This window comes from Aptenodytes patagonicus, chromosome 6, assembly GCF_965638725.1.
Source record: "Aptenodytes patagonicus chromosome 6, bAptPat1.pri.cur, whole genome shotgun sequence".
NCBI classification, from domain to species: domain Eukaryota; kingdom Metazoa; phylum Chordata; class Aves; order Sphenisciformes; family Spheniscidae; genus Aptenodytes; species Aptenodytes patagonicus.
In genome coordinates this window covers 46,635,014-46,651,490 of record NC_134954.1, presented here as the reverse complement: position 1 = coordinate 46,651,490, position 16,477 = coordinate 46,635,014, and the positions used below count along the sequence as shown (strand labels likewise).

General features: G+C 40.5%; 1 protein-coding gene across 2 annotated transcripts in view; it reads left to right on the top strand.

Moving 5' to 3' along the window:
- PARD3B (par-3 family cell polarity regulator beta) overlaps positions 1-16,477 on the top strand; it is a 445,805-nt gene that overhangs the window by 414,532 nt on the left and 14,796 nt on the right. For both annotated transcript variants that reach the window (XM_076342438.1, XM_076342436.1), the window contains one exon: positions 44-123. In XM_076342438.1, coding sequence (XP_076198553.1) covers positions 44-123 — 80 coding nt within the window. The remainder of the gene's footprint in view (positions 1-43; positions 124-16,477) is intronic.

Here is a 16,477-nt window from a genome sequence, read left to right as displayed (position 1 = left end):
CTGCATAATTGATCTTCATCTCTAATTACTCTTCTCTCCACAGGTGCCTGGAAAAGGTCCAGATGGGAGCTCATACAATCTCCACTTCGAGGGGATGGAAAGGCAGTATGCATCCTTACCCAGGTACAGCACCAAGCCTCATACACACACACTCTGATTCACCCTCCCTCCGATGGGTAGGGAAATCAGCCCACAGCTGATGTCCAGCTCCCGCATGAGAGATTATTTTGCAGTTTTGCCTTGTCACCTTTTGCTGCTGATTTAGTGACATCTTTATAACTGTACTATTAATTTGGACTTTTGAATTTATAAAAAAAAGTCTTTCATTGAACATGTCAGCAAAAGTCATGATCCACAGGTAGAGAACATGACATTGAGGAAGCTGGCTCTGCAAGAGTTGTAACAGTTTGTAGCAGAGCATAAATGACCGAGTTTATAGTGATATAATCCTAGCTGGCATTGACAGAGTACTGCTGTGGAAAGCCTCCACTACAGCAGCCACAGCTACTGAAGTCCCACTGTTGCTGCAAGGGCTGTCTGACTAGCAGTCCTATTCCAGTAGAGCATCTCTGTGCTTTAACTGAACGCTGTGGAAATGAGAGTGAATTCTCTGAGGGCTTTTTTTAATTTTTAATCCTTATCAACTCAATGAAGAGTAATTCTAGTCTGAAACCAGTGGGGCATAACAAAAAAGAAGCATTTCAGAGATTTCAGTCCCGTTTCTATGGGAGTTCTAATAGCAGAGTGTAAGATTTAGCAAGCCAGAAAGTGGAGCAAGAGGATGCTGGAAGAGATAGTGGGAAGCAGTGGGAGGAAAACAAAAAATAGAAAAATATTCCCCCTTTAGAATTAGAGGGCTGGGAAAGACCTTAGAGGGGTTGCCCAGTCCACTTCTTGGACCTACAAGCAAGATAATTTGTAAAAGCAAAGCAAAAATAGCTATTTACAAGCAAGAAGAGATTCTTCGTTGTGAAGTAGTGCTGGCATTTAGGAAATCAGTGAATAGTTTCTTTTTGCTTCTGTTTCTTTTTCCACTGAGCTATTTACATTCAAAGGTGTCATTGGAGAGATTGATTGATAAATATGTAATGCTGTGTCCAATTCCAGATGAAAATACAAAGAATATCTTACTTTTGGAAACCAATATATAAAGGCTGTCTCACAGGACATTGTTGGATGTTCGTAGGCATTTTTAATGTACGTGGTTTCTAAACCAAAGGATGTGTCTGTAGTTTAGTTACTGCCTTCAAACGATCTTTGTGTCAGCCATCGTTTTGGAAATTCATCCTGTGCAGTAACTGGCTTTTCTAACAGAAGTCTGCTTTCCAGCAGTGTGTCCTGTATGTATTTCCTGACTGATTGTGGATATTCTCATTCTCCTGGGTAAATAGCCATCTTTTTCATAGTCCTCCAACACTCATGTCTCCTGTCATGTTTTTAGCAGTGATTTTTGCAGGTTAGTTAGGTGTAGTTTAATTATGCACACTCTTTTTTAATCTATTTTAAACTTCAATTTTGTTGAGTACTTTCTTGTGAATTACAAGAATAAATTAGCAATTGGTGCCCAGTATAACTCTCTACAGCAATTTTCGTATTCCTGTATCATTTCTCTTTTTATTCATTTTCCCCTCAAGCTAATCAACCTTATTTTTTCAATCTTTATAAAATGGAAATTTCCCAGTGAAGCAACTTCCATCACCCAGAATTCTTTTTATTTCACCAGTATTCCTTTCAAGCGAGGATGACCAGAAGTGAGCACGACAGTGCAGATACAGACGTGCCCTTGCTTTATGCAGCAGTGTTTTCCGTATTACTTCTATCCCGTTCCTTTTCAAACCCGCTGCATCCTCAGCATGTCCCAGAGGTGTGTGTACTGCTCGCCTCTGCACCCTGTGTTTTTGTGTTGTTTGGTTGGGTTTTTTTTAAATGTAGGTCTGTCTGAATCAGATCATGAATCTCACAGTGTTCTTCCCAAAACCTCCATTTAACTCGCGGGAAACGTGACTATCCAGCTTTTATGTCAGGTTTGAGTATTTAGCTGGCTGGGACTCCCCATTGAGGAAGTCATCCAAACATTCAATAAGCTTTTGAAGATCAGTGTGAAGAGTGTCATTTCTCTCAGTGCCTAAGAAGATTATGCTGGAGAGTGAGAGGGCTTGCACTTCAGCGGGGTTGTGCGTGCTTCCTGACCCGAACACTCGCACTGCTGCACACAGGCCATGCCATTGCTGCGTTTCCACAGGGCTTCCACCCCGGCAGGAGCAGAGCTTTGGGATAGCGCAGCCTTGGGTGTGCCTGCAGTCCAGCAATCGGCTGCTGCCTTTTGTACTTAGGTTTTGTAAGTTTTGCACTTTCATGTTGCTGCAGTAATTAAGCCCTGGCAGTCACAAATGACTAGATTGCTACAGTGAAGTCTAAATCCAAAAGAAGGGGATGCAGTCTCATTGCCAGCCACTAATGGAAATGAGTGATTTCTTTTGTTCTCATGGCTGACTGCCCAGGAGTATAGAGGAATCCAGGTAAAAACCACCCATTTGCCAACCTATTTTCAGCGGAGGATCCATGAATACTACTGGAACAGACAGCATTATTAAAAAAAAAAAAGAGAAAGAAATAGGAAGGTAGAAAGAAATACAGAGGTAGTATTTCCTCAAAGAGCAGCTTTCTTCTCCCCAGCATTCTAGTATTAGTTTATGGTTTCCTGCCCTTGTCTTGTCCCTGTCTTCACCTTGGTCAAACCACCGAGCTGCATTTGGTATGGACATGGTATATAATTGTCTGCATACTTAGCCATTTAAGTCCAGTTTAATAAGAGACGCTTAAAGAGGCTTCAGATGGGGGTTGTAGATGCTGGGAAACAGATTCTTATTGCAATATTGTGTTGAGTCCAGGAGGATATGACCTTTGCCTGCCGCTCTGGTGTGGCACAACACAAGGAAAGAGAGGAAAGCACTTGGACAGCAGCCAGTTTCACTGGCTGAGGGGGGAGGAGGGGATCTGTGCCATGTCAAGAGTAGCTGGGACCTACGCAGGGAAACTGTTCTGCTTACCTGGAAGCCAGCAGGAATCATGCCAATGTGTGTGGGCATGGACAAATTGAGTAAGAGAGCACTGGTTTTCCTCCCCACTGGGCAAGAAGGAGGAATGATCACCTGCCAAACAGCTTTATGAATGTCTGGTGCCCCTAAGGCACTACCCATTCCCATGCAAAGGCACGCATCCTGCATGAAGGGGAAGTCAGATTGCCAGCAGCATCAGAACACATCTGCTGCTGGGTTGTAAAAATCTAAGCTTTGAAACATCATTGCTGCTTTGCCCTTTTGTTTTGTATTTTTCTGTCTTTCTCTGAAGCTGCTAATTTAAGCCTAGATATTATGGACCAAATTCAGGTGATCTAAGTCTGTATTAACTGTATTTGAGGAATTCAGCTGTGTCAAGTGTGCTTGCCTTTTCAGTAGATGCAGCAGCAAATCCAGTGTCCCACTCTCACTGAGCTCAGTGATGCCCTTTTTGCTTTTGAGTGGAGGATCTGTTCCTGTGTAAGGTTACATTTTTAATTAAAAGCTGAAAACAGGAGGCAGCAGCCTTTAGGGGAAGGCTTTGTATGTGACTGGCTTAATGAGTGGCCAGCTGAGTTACGTAGTTAAGTTTCTAGGTAAAATAATGCCAGTCTGTAGACTTGGTTTGGAAATGTCTACAGAGGCAAACATCTGAATTCGATGATAAGTGGCTGTGGCAGGAGAGTGGCAGGTCTTCATCTCACACTGCATTGTGCTATGCTGTCTGCAGAAAAGCAGCAAAGTGGGAAAGGCAGAATGGAAGGCTTTGCAAGAGAGATACAGTTCTTTGCACTCAATACTTACGTGTTGCCCTGGGGTTACGGCTAAGTAGTGCTGAGTAGTAGTATTAAGCAATGTTAAATCCTCCTGCTTAGGAGGAGAATGGCTTGATTCTTACACCTCTTAGCCTCTTCTTTTGTGGAGAGGAGCAGGGCAAGGGTGTGGGAGCCAGAAAAACATTTGTATTTTTTAAACTATTTTTAATGCCTGTTTTCTTGGTGTAATCCAGAATATTTTCCTGATGGAGCTATGGAACAGATATGAAGCTGAAGCTGCTCTGTTTCTTCATAGTTTTATTTTTGAGCTTGCTTTTATGGAAGTCTGTCTTAATGTAAACCCCAGTCTTGCCAATGGCAGCCTTGTTTGGAGAGAAATCTCGTGTTCGAGGACACGTTCTTTTCTGTGTTGATGGAAAAGCTGGCTGTGACCAAAGGCAGATTGTCAGACACTGAGACGCGACACTGGTGACATGATGAGTGTAGATCAGAAAGCTCAGCCATCTTCCTGGTAAGAAATGCTGATTCCAAAGGAAAGCTAATACACCAGACTTTCTCTGGAATCCTCATATTATTGAAAAACACGCATTTTTGTTGAGAAAAGGGGTGGGACTGGAAAAGCAGTAAGAGCATTAGAAAATAACTGCTGGTGTGGAAAAATGAGTTCAGGCTGTGTGGATGAGTTCAGCTGTATTGCTGTGGCTGGGAGGAGACCGCTGAGCAAATTGGTAATTGGCTCACAGGAATATCTGTCTTGAGTGTAACATGCATCTTAAAACTGGGAAACTTGCAAATGTGTTAAGGAAACTAGCCTTGCAGTACAGTGGCTGCACAGAGTCTTGCCATGCTGGAAGCTTCTCTTCAGATTGACCATGCAACTTGCGTTTCTTAAGGCAGTAGCTAAAAACAGCACATCCTCCATTTCTAGGTATGAAGCCAGAAAGGACAATTTTGATCACCTTGTCTGAGCCCTCCAAGACCTTCTACATTTCTGCATCAAACTAAATTTCAGTTTTGATCCATCGCATTACTTTCATAAATGTATTTAAAAAAGCATCTAACCTAGAATTAAAACGTCAAGTTGTGGAGAATTCATTGCATTCTTCAGAGGTTAATTATTTTACTGTTGAAAAGGATTATGCCTTTTTTTTTTCCCTAAGTCTGAAATTACCCAATTTTAGTTTCTAGATACTATGGTAAATATTTTTTCTGCTAGATTTTAAGAGCGAAGCCTGCAAAATGTCTCCCCTTCAGTATTTCTATGCAGTGATCATTTATGTTATCTTTTAACCTCCCTTTCAATAAATTAAGTACATTGAGCACTTAGGTCTTACACTATAGAGCATGAAAACAGCATTGACTCAAGGGGCCGGAGTCCCCATGCAGTCAATTTATGAGGTAGCCTCTAGATTTGAGTCAAAAACATTTCCAACTCTTTGGATCAAAAGCAAAGTTTCTGTAACACCTTTATCATTAAGAGATAAGGTTCCTCAAACAGAAGGAATGGATTACTTAGCAAGTTTTGTTAGTTTTTTCTTGCACTTGAGTGTTCTTGCCTTTATTTTACTAACCAAGTTTATTTCAAAATGCAGGATTTCTGCAATTTAATTGAATCCCAAAAACGTCATCAGAAAGTGACTTGACACAAATCGCAAGAAAAAGTTAATTGTCTATTAAATAAGAGTCATCATTCACCATTGTCTAGCAGAATCTGAAATTAATATACTGACATTACTTAAATATGTATATAGTGTATCCTCCTGGTTAACAAAACGAAATCACAGTTTTAGTGCAGACTATAATTAGCTGCAAATCAACTTGTCAGAGCATTCCCAACCTGTGGGAATTAACTAACCAAGGAGCACAAATGAAAAAGCAAGGTTTAAAATCAATTATTTAAATCAAAATTCCCTGCTTGTTGGTTTAAATCACAATTAATTTTTTTGCTTTAAATCACTTTGATTTAACTTACCCCATCCCACGTTGCAAAAAAAATCTGTCCCCCTTCTCATTTTGTATACTTCATTTACATTCCTCCTTGACATCTGACAGCATGTTACACAGCATTGACCCAGCAGTGCAGTTGTGGTTATAGCCATCAGCTGAGGGATGTGATGTTCTGGTTGTTTTTTGGTTGACCCATCTGCACTGACAAGTGCCATGCGGTGGCACAGTCGTTCTCAGTAACGGTGACAGCATTGCTCTGTCCCACAGTACTGCTGCTGTTCTGCCAAGTTATCTTCCAGGGACCTTCTTGGTGCTCAGCCACTTCTTAGTAACAGTCTGCCTCTCAATTTTCCACTGTTCCTCTCTTCAGTTGACTTCGTTACATGACTCTACTGAATTTGCTTTTTTCTTTTTTTTAGCCCAAAATTGTGCTTTATGGCAGGCAGAGGGTGGCAATGCAGATGCAGGCTGCAGGTATCGCAGGGAATGCCATTGCTGCCTTGTAGCACTGTTTAAATTGGAGCATCGTTCACCTGGTTAAAAAGAGCATCTGCAGATATATTTTCATAAATGGCGGGGGGGGGATGCCAAAACTTTAATGGCAGTGAAATAACTTACCGACCCAGTCTAGAATCACCAAACTCATAGTCTGTCAGTGAAACCGTGTTGCTGGACATATATTATACAGTTACAAAGCAAACCTATTAACTTTTGGTGCATAATATAATACACAATATTTTTAGTAATGCCCAGATTTTCCCTCCAAAGTGGTGCAAAACAGTGAAGGGCAGGGTGATGGGAAAATGTTTCGTAGTTTCGGGTAGCTGAAAAAAGTCTGTATCTCCCCCATTTCTCATATTGATTAAAATTAAGAGAAAGGGTCAAGAGAAAGATTTGCGAACCAATTTTGAGTGGTCTTTTTTAATTTTCAATGCAAATCATATTTTTTTAATATTTCCCTGACATAACTGCAAAACTAAGAAGATTTGATAATTTGGAGTCTTAAATAGCATTAGAACTAAGTAGGGCGCAAAAATGAATGGCCCACTTAATTTCATCATCCTAGTCATGTGAAATATAAATAATATTCAAACAGTATATTCTATGGTATATTTGATTATTAACTTTCTCTTCTGTTTTAATCATCTAAAGTAATATCAGTAACTCAGGGATATTTTTTAAATATGATTTTTATCTTGACAGCTGTACTTTCATTGAAAATGCAGCAAAATCTCATCTGTCTGTATCTTCCAATGTGGTGATCTCATTATAAATGAAATATGTGTATGGTTTTAGTTGGGTTTTAAGTCCTGGCAGATGAATTTAGAATCAGTTTTAATGGAAATACTAGTCCTACTCAAGGACCTCCAAGATACATTGCAATAAACCAGCCAAGATGAAATACAGGCAAAGAAAAAAGATCATTTTTACATGCTAGAGCACACGCTTGAGAACCAAGCTGATGTGCTCATTAAAAGATTAGTTTAAATCTGATATCAAGCAGTTTAAGATTTGCTTAGCTAACTTTACTTAACCCTGCAAGGTAATAAAACTGATTGCTGTGGAAACGGCCCAGTGCCTCTGAGATGTCAGGAAAGTCACTGTATCTCAAGAAAGAGAGAGTCCAAATCCAAAGCGGGACACCAGATTTGCGATGTGTATGTGCAGGAGAAAGCTGGAAGTGCTCTGTTGCAGCTTGTTCTGTTTTATCTCAGTTTTGGTTACTCTGCTGCAGTGTGCCATGGTACTAATACCACCTCAGTGTCATATGTGAAGTCTGAAGGCTTTTCTTGTGTATGGTGTCAAAACACATTTGCCCAAAAATGTGCAGAGTTCATAAATAACCTGTGTCTACCTTCTACAGTGAGAGTCCTGGGCATTAAAAGCAGAGCAGGTAGGAAAGGGTAAGTGTACTGTAGACATTTCAAAAAATGGTCTTGTGTCTTTCTCTAAGACTTGGCTGAAAGGAAGAAAGAAAATTGTGAACAGGATCACAATTACAGAAATCTCTAAGTTGAATCCAAAAGGAAGGAGATTTGGTTGTAAAACATACCGCCAGCTTTCTAATAAAATAGAAATATCAGTTTAAATGACCAGGATGCCTCTATCCAAGCCAAATTAAGTCTTAATACTGAAAAAGTATACTTTCGAAAGTCAGAAAGGTCAAGGTTCATGACATCAAATCATGGATTGCGGCTGGCAGGCCACTTCTATAATTTCCATGGGAATAACTAAAGAAAATTGAGCAAAGAAAATGTCTGCAACAACTGCAACATAGCTTGAAAAAACCACTAAAAACCAGATGTCCCAGAAGAATACTTTGGAAGTGTAGAAGGAGGCAGACAGGGATGGGTTTTGTCAATTTTTCTAATAAGTCAGTCAACTCCTCATAGCGAAAAGCCAGTTAATGCAATATGGAATAGTTTAAAAGTCAATTAATATTTTGAAACTAAACAGCCAACCTTTTTGCAAGGAGATACTAGCTGGAGTAAATAAAAATACTTTCAAGTGTCACATTTACAAAAAACATGGATCTGGTATGGATTTTAATGTATAATCAGGCATAAGGACCTCCCACTCAAACTAACAGCACCAAATTCAGCTTAAAAATACAGGAGATGGAAGAAAATATTGCCTTTGAACAAAAGGGCTTGAATTAATGTTATAAAATTTAATGAAGTCATGGAGACATTGCCTCAGAAAAGAAAGCTGTATTAGCTATGCCTCCAGTGAGTACAAGAACAAAACAAATGTTAGGGAACAAAATATTAATGAAAGAAAGAAGTCAGTACAAAATGGTTAGGTTGAGATGAAGGTTCTGTGGAAAAAAAGATAAGTGAATGCAAATTAAAAAGAAGATCAAATTAAAAACCAAAAGCATATGTCCCATAGAAGGCATCAACAGAGTGATGTGCTGAGTGAAACCTGGGGAATGAGATGTGTGCTACAAAATGCAAATACATCCTTTGCATTGTTGAGATGGATATTGAAATTGCTCAGGAGACCAACAGGCTGGGAAGCTCAGCTGGCTGCTTTATAGGTATGGATATTTGGAATAAAAACGTTGCTGCTTATGTTGGGTTATAAATCAGAACTGATCAAAAAATGTGGACTCTAGGCTGCAAAAGTGAGGAAATAAGTTTTTCTTTCTGTGAGAAAGTTCATTGTAAAATAAGACAACTCCACTGCAGTTCTTGGCTTTGGCTTTCTCGTGATAAATGGGTCTGGAGGTGTGGCTGAAAGATGTTTGTTAGCGAACATGCTTTAAAAACAGCTAAAAAGGAGAAATGTAGGAGGCCAACAGCATCGGGTGTAAATACTTATGATTTTTGAGGACTTTGGATCAGGATTTTTTGAGCGAGCTTCCTGCAGCTCCCACAGTGTTGTGCATGAACCTCCTGTATGTTCTATCAATGCTCAGCTAGGTTCCTGTAGGCAAACAGCAGCTTTGAGATGGCACCCATCATTCAGAGGCAGACTGCAGTTAGTTCTCCATAATCCATCCAGTTCTCTTACCTTCATCTAATCTTTGCAAAGCAGGTTCAGAAAAAAACAGGAAAGATGTTAAAAAGAACAAGGAAGTTGCACTGTCACGATGGCAAGTTTCAAGCTTCTAATAGCAAGCCATTTCAGTCAGTTATAGGTATTCTTATGTACACATTTATGAAAGAGGAAAGGAGATTATGATGATAAAGTAGGAAAGTGAATTGTATGTGGACAGTCTTTACTGCATGCTGTAAGGTAATGACAGGCTGTGAAATCTTAAAAACTCAAATATAGTCCTGGGTTCTTTTACAAACACATAGGGGATGGAGTCGTGAGCGCTCAGCTTGCCACCCACTGAGAAATAAGAAACAGGGTGCGGGAGATGAGAGCCATAGAGAAAGACAAGGGCAGTGCTTTAAGCAGACCTGCAGTTGTTTGTGATTTTTATCCTTGGTGAAACCCTGCCTTATGAGGAGAGAGCTTTCATATAAACTGGTGATTAAAGGAAAGAGGTATCTAATTTGGGATTAAGAGAATCACTGAAAAATTTAATAGTAAAAACAGTTGCTAGAGCAGCTGTTTCAACACAGCTCATACAATTGGCAGCCAAACTGCTTCCATTTCATAAGTAGGTGACATATTTAATTTCTCTGCACAGAAGTCTCTTAAACGCGTTATCAAGAGAATATTCTAAATTCCACAGGTTTTTGTCCCAGCTTTCTTTGCCCATATACTCACCTAACGCTTCTATGTTGCTCTTCAACTATGACCCTTTAGAAAATCATGCTTTGGATATGTTGATCCAGGTTGAGCAACACTTTATTCTGCAAGAAATGTTGTAGAAGCTAGTATGAGCCTGATCCAGAACCACTACAATCCATGGATGTGTTCCTACTGACTGCAGTCAGCAGTATGTTTAGACTGAATTGTGATCACCGTTACAGCATATTCCTTCATTTCTTTGCTGTCTGGGTCAGTCTGGTAGTACTTTGATAAACTCTGATTAGGATATTTGTTTTTTCCCTGGGAACTCTGCCCACCAATGTTCACAGTCCAAATCTCTCCATATTTTGGAGATCCTGGAAAAAGGCATATATCTTTGCCTGCTCTCTATGTTCTTCTCCACGCCATCCCATCTTACTACAGATGTAAGTGAAGTAAAAGTAGGACTTAAAAATGAATGTAATTCAAGGTTGTTGAAGAATTGCAAACGTTCAGATCACTAGCAGTTATGGAGCAGTAACTTTAAGAGCAAGCATGGAGCTAAAACTCCTGTTGTACCCTGTTAAAGAAAATTAATTCCTGCTTTCTTAAGAATCTTTACCATCATCTCCAGGCTTGGAAAAGATTGCATTGTTCTAGCATTTAATAGTTATGTAAATTAGCACTAATTTTGTCACTTGGCACCTGTATGAAATTTTCTACTAGAACAGTTCTTTAAAATATGGCATAAACAAACCACAAGATGCAGTGATACTGCTCTTCCGTTGATGCTTATTTGGGAAAACCTGCATAAGCTATTGAGCATCTGTACCACAGGTAAAGATGTTGTGGGTATGCCAGAAGCACGCCAGCAAAACTTTGTAGGCGTGTGGTTGGTGTTAAATAGTACATAGGCCACTAGTCAGACTTTCAGCAAGCTGTATTTTGGAAATACATTAAATACCATAATGCATATGCTGAAAACTTAACCACATCTTTACAGTAATGGTAGTGTCTTTGCTATACTCGAAAACTTTGCCAAACGTAAGTTAATCTGGCTATAGAGATATTGACAGAACTCATACCTTCTGCTGGCTTCTCTCTGGTATTGGTGTGGCCTCCACTAGTTCTACGCTCTGTTCTGCGTGAGCAGATGGGATCCTACAGCTGTTTGAATAAATATTAAAGAGTTATTCTGCTCTGATTAACCATTCAATGAGGGGGGGAGAGAGCGCCTAAGGAATCTCTCTGCTTCAGGCCTCTTGCCCAACAAGATTCATTTAAATATTCGAGCAGTGATGAGGTGAGGAGTTGTGTAAACTGGAAGCTGTTCCTCAAGTCACCGTCCTCTCTCTGCGCACAGAGTAATAGATAGCTCATGCACTTGCAACAGCTGAAAAAACAGAGCAGAACATGCAAACACGTCCACTGTATAACATACGTGGGAAGCAAGAGGGGGAGAGTGTTAACTTTAATAGAAAGTGAATTATCTGCCATTTTTGTTCCACTCCAGATGTAATTCAGCAAGGAGATTGGATCTGTGCATTAGCTAGTCTGAGACAGCACCTTGGAAATTGGCAGCCAGTTCCAGCCAAGGGTGGAGAGAGAGGGAGGTAAATGTGTGAACAAAACCCAGCCCAGGTTATCAAGTAAAACCCCGAGCCAACAGGGGTCCTTGGATATTGAGTAGCGGGCACTTTTCTTCATTTAAAGAAGAAAAATAGCCTTTGTTTTCCAAGTGAAGGGAAGTACTTTGAGAGCAGTCTGTTGTAGCTCATGACAAAATCTGGCAAGCAAAACCAATCTCAGCAGGATTTCACAGTTGAAAATCCATGTGAATGGCTTTTTGCGTGGATCTAGGTGTTAGCGTACTGTTGTACATACCCATGTGTCACCAGGTTTTGGTCCCTCATTTAGCATTTTTGTTATGAATTTTGGCTCGATCTGGGATGCTGTGCTTTAAAGAAAAGGAGTATTTGTTTACTGAGAACTGAGATGTCTTCAGTATAAAAAGAATGTATTTTTAGAAGCATGGTATGGTCACAGTTTTTCCCTTTGTTTTCCTTTCTTAAAGAGGTAATAGTGATATGCTCTTGAACTGAAATCAACCACCCAAAACAATAGCTGGGACAAAACAAGTAGAAGAAAGGACATACTAACAGTCTTTCTTCCAAAGACCCTCAAACAGCAAACACACTTTACAGCTATACGTTCAGCGATTAAAGAGTTCCAAAATCAGTTAAAAGCTTTAAGGATCCCAGTAGCCGCACTCAAAAAGCCTATGCGACTTTGCTGTGCATACTGTTTCTTACTGGCTGACTCGACTTCTGGTAGTCTTCTAATTAGCTTTGTAGGGGTCTCTCAAGGCATCTGGGTTTCTCACTGACTAGGGAATTAGGCTGAATTTAGGCTGCCTGAATATACCCGTGCTGGTTTTGAGCATTTTCAGTAAGGATCTCTTTACCGCATGGTGTGCTGCAGCCCCCTCTGGAATGGCGAGTGGAAGCAGCTCGGTGGTGCAGGCTGTGCTGCGGTACTGACTGCACCACGCTTTATGGCAGAAAGCACAGAGCAGATCGGTTTGACACGAAAGGGAATTTAAAAAAAAAAAGAGACTAATTCAATTAGTCAGTTGAAATTGAGTTGGGGTTTACAACTTAAATTTTTAGGCCCAGATCCATCAGAGCACTTAAGCACCTGCTTTACCTTGAATACATTTTGCTTTTTAATAGCAATCATTTGCCTAGCTATCAGAGGCCTCCAGGAAACCTGGACTTAAACGTGCATTGTAAAGCTTGGGGGAAGGATGGCAGGCAGTCAGTGGTACTTAGAGAAATTTCACTTTTTCACTCCCTGCACTTTCTGTGGTTTAAATAATGCTTCCTTAATGTTGCCTTAATGCAATGCTTTTTGTTAAATATCCTGTAAATAATATCAGGAAAGGTTATTTAATGAATAATCTGACTTTTTCTTTGAAGAGACTTGTTACTGATCTTAACTTGGAATCTCTTTAGTATTATTGAGGGGAATAGCAACCTTAATGTCATTTTGGTTTGATTTCTTTGTGTGAAGGGCTGACAGCTTTCCCTTCTCTCTCGTCACCAAACATCTGAAGAATGCTCTGTTATTGAGAGATTACTGCAGTGGTCCTTGGTCTTACAGAGATTTCATCAGAAACATTTCATTTTTAATGGACAACGGAAAATGTTCAGCTGTCCATTATTACACTTCTTTGTACACAGTCTAAAAATATAAATGGAAATTATAATTGCATCTGTAATGCTGGGTCCCAGCTGAAATCACTTTAATCCCAATGTGGAACAAAAAAATCAATACAGAACCCTTAACCCTGGTCTTTTCCTCCTTAGACATTTCATTTTCAGTTGTACTAGTTTATACCACAAGTTTTATAAGTTTTTGAAGGGACTTTAGTATACGGAGACCATTTTGCATCCTTAGAATGGTATTGCTGCTTTGTGCTTTTCTGACTTAGAAACTGGAATGTTCTTCTTGAGTAATGGTTTATATAGAACTGCTTGATATGATATGAAATTTCTCCCTTTTACTTTTTGATCATTAAAAAAAGAGGGGCCTTTGAAATGTTGCAAAGTTCTTTTAAAGAAAATCCCATTTTACTGGAAGTAGAATTACACATTTTTGTTAGAGAGAAACCCAACTCAGCATTAAAGATTTAACATTGAGATTTGGAAAAGGCATCCTTCTCAACTCACCACAGGCTCTCTACTATATTGTGCTTTTTTCCTATGGGATTCAAATAGTAGGTCTGTCAAGGTTAAATATTAGGGTTTTTATTTTTTTGTATCAACATCTGTAAGTACAGACACGCCATCAAGTGATTTGTGTTTCTGAAACCTGCATCTTTCTGCAAACCTGGACTTAGACCAACAGTTGCTTTGTTTTGAGTTAGCTTCTGGGGAGGAAAGGAGAGGTTGCTTTTATGCTGTAAGGCCTATGGAAACTATTAATTGCCGACTAACTGCAGCTTCCTCTGAAGTATCTGGTTCTGGTAACAGTCAAAGACGTGATGCTGTAATTTAGGGCACACTCTGCTACGTTGCTACACTATTAATAATTGTAGGTGTAACATCCATGTAAGCAGAGGTGTGCTATTTATCTGGTAGAATGTCTTGTTTCTTAGTAATTGCATATATGTACGCCTCTCTAGATCATGAGCGCTCAAAAAGTAAAAATAAATTAACTGCATTTTGGTCAGTCTTTTCTCTGAATACCTGAAAGACACAATTGAAAAGGAATGTTTCCACGTGGAGTGAGGCATTTCACCAACCCACATCTAGTACTCCAGCTATTTATTTGCTGTCTAAGGCCTTAACTTCCTGACTTCATTCCAGGATACAGATGTCTCATTCTCTCCCTGCCCTCTCCTCCCCTTTCAGATACCATTCTCCTACACAAGAGCCTAATCCAAAGCTCATTGAAATGCTTCCATTGACATCCAGAGGCTTTGGCTGAGGCCGGATGGGTCTGGGGCACAAAGTTCCTCATCGCATCGAGTTGTTCCCTCTTCTCAGTCTGGTATCTAGGCAGAGCACAGATCTCTTTCCATCTTTACTTCCCTCTGCAAAGTACCTGGATTTTTTTTTATGAACATGCCACTTCAAGTCTATCACACCGCACAATCTGAAAATACTTAGAATGATATTGTAGTAGTGACCTTTATTGTTCATTAGTGAATCAGCAGCCTAGCTTACTGTGGCTTTAAATGAGCTATATAAATTGATTGTTATTTTCAATGGTGATTCCCTTGATTTGAACATACTAGAGCAAAGGTAATTGTTTGATTGATTCATTATGTAAAAGATTGTTTCAAGTTAGAGGGTGTTTTTATTTAATTTCCCCCACCCCCAACCAAATTGAGACATGCTGTCTGGAATCTTTGCCAGGTTCTTACCAGGTTCAGATGGGGAAGTGCTATTGCTTCTCTTTTTCTCACTGATGGCATGTACTAGCCTTCCTGGGTGGAGTAGGTATGCCTCTCTGATTGTGGTGGTGTTCATCATAATCTAAGCTGAAGCTACTGACAGCATCACGTCTTGCACATTATACTCTGCTGCACGTGGTAGTCTTTGACACATGATGTATGTATGTGTTCAAAAGAAATTAAAGTCTATAGCCGGTGGTACTGTCCAAAGCCTCTCTTTATCTCAATATTAGCTTGCCCCATCTTCCAACTGCTGTGCTGTCACCTCTGTAAGGTATCACTAATTCCCAGCTGTTGGCATTGCTTTCCCATTGCTCAGGGATGCAGTGTTTTGGTGTGTCTTTAAAGCATTTTTTTTCTAGCTTCCGCTGTGTGCTCCCTCTTCCAGCTTCAGCATCCTGATGTCTTCTGTTCTAGGTACATGACTAAGCTGATATAACTGTGTTGCCACAGGCTGTGCTTGCTCTCTCTGGAAGGTTGCTGTGCTCCAAAAACTTTGCTGTTGCAAATTTTATCTTGTCATCTGGCATGCAGCATGGTGTGCAGATGGCAAAGAAGAAATTTGTTTAGAAGCTACATATCTCTATTACAAGTGTTGAGGGGGGGTGCACATAGATCTGGGATATTGATGATTGCACCAGTTCCCAAAGAGCAAAGGATGCTGCATGCCCAGAGACCATGCTAGTAAGTCCTGCTGGACGCATGGTGCTGCCCCAGACCAGGAATGCATGGAAGAAAATCACATAGATCTGATGATGTCTCATGTCATCTTGGACTCCTTGCAGGCATTGCCAGGGCCGGTGCTGCTGGGGAAGAAAGCAAAGAAGAGAACAGTAGTCAGGCCGGGAGGGGAAAGTGATAAAAAAAGTGGTGGGAGCTATGGGCTCCAGGAAACCAAACCTGGGCCTTGTGGAGGGAGGCAGAGGGGACAGCAGGGGATGTGGCATCTTGCCCTGTTGTCCTGTCCTCCCGTCTCCAGCCTGTGGTCTAACATGATGTGCACCGACTTCCAGATTTGCTTTTCTTAAAGAAACAAAGTCCAGCAAATGAAAAGGAGAAGGGGAAGAACTGAGCGCAGAGGTGCATGAAAATCAGCAGTTACGTTGTCTTCATCTGTGAGTGGACCACATAGCTTGTATATATCTATAGGCATTAAAGTTAGTGCCATATATATGAGCAAAAGCTCTGCCTATGCCCGTAAGGCTGGGTTACAGCGGCTGGGAGCTGTATTGTGCATTTCCTCAGTGCTGTGTGGTTCAGGTCTCAAAGCAATGTTACAGTGATGTACTGGGTAGCGGTGGGGTGTGTGTGTGTCTCATTCACACACAGCTATTCTGCAGGGTATGTTGAGGGGGTGTTTGAGGAACCGAGCAGATTCACAGCTGCGTCTCACCTCTCCAGAATCTGCTTCTGCTACCAGAATCTGGTGCGCTAAACCCTCCTCATCTGAGCAAGTCAACAGCCTGTCCCAGGCTGCCGCCTCAGAGAATGGCAGGGACTTTGTAAATAAAGGAAACAATTGAATGATAAGTTCACACTTCAGCACA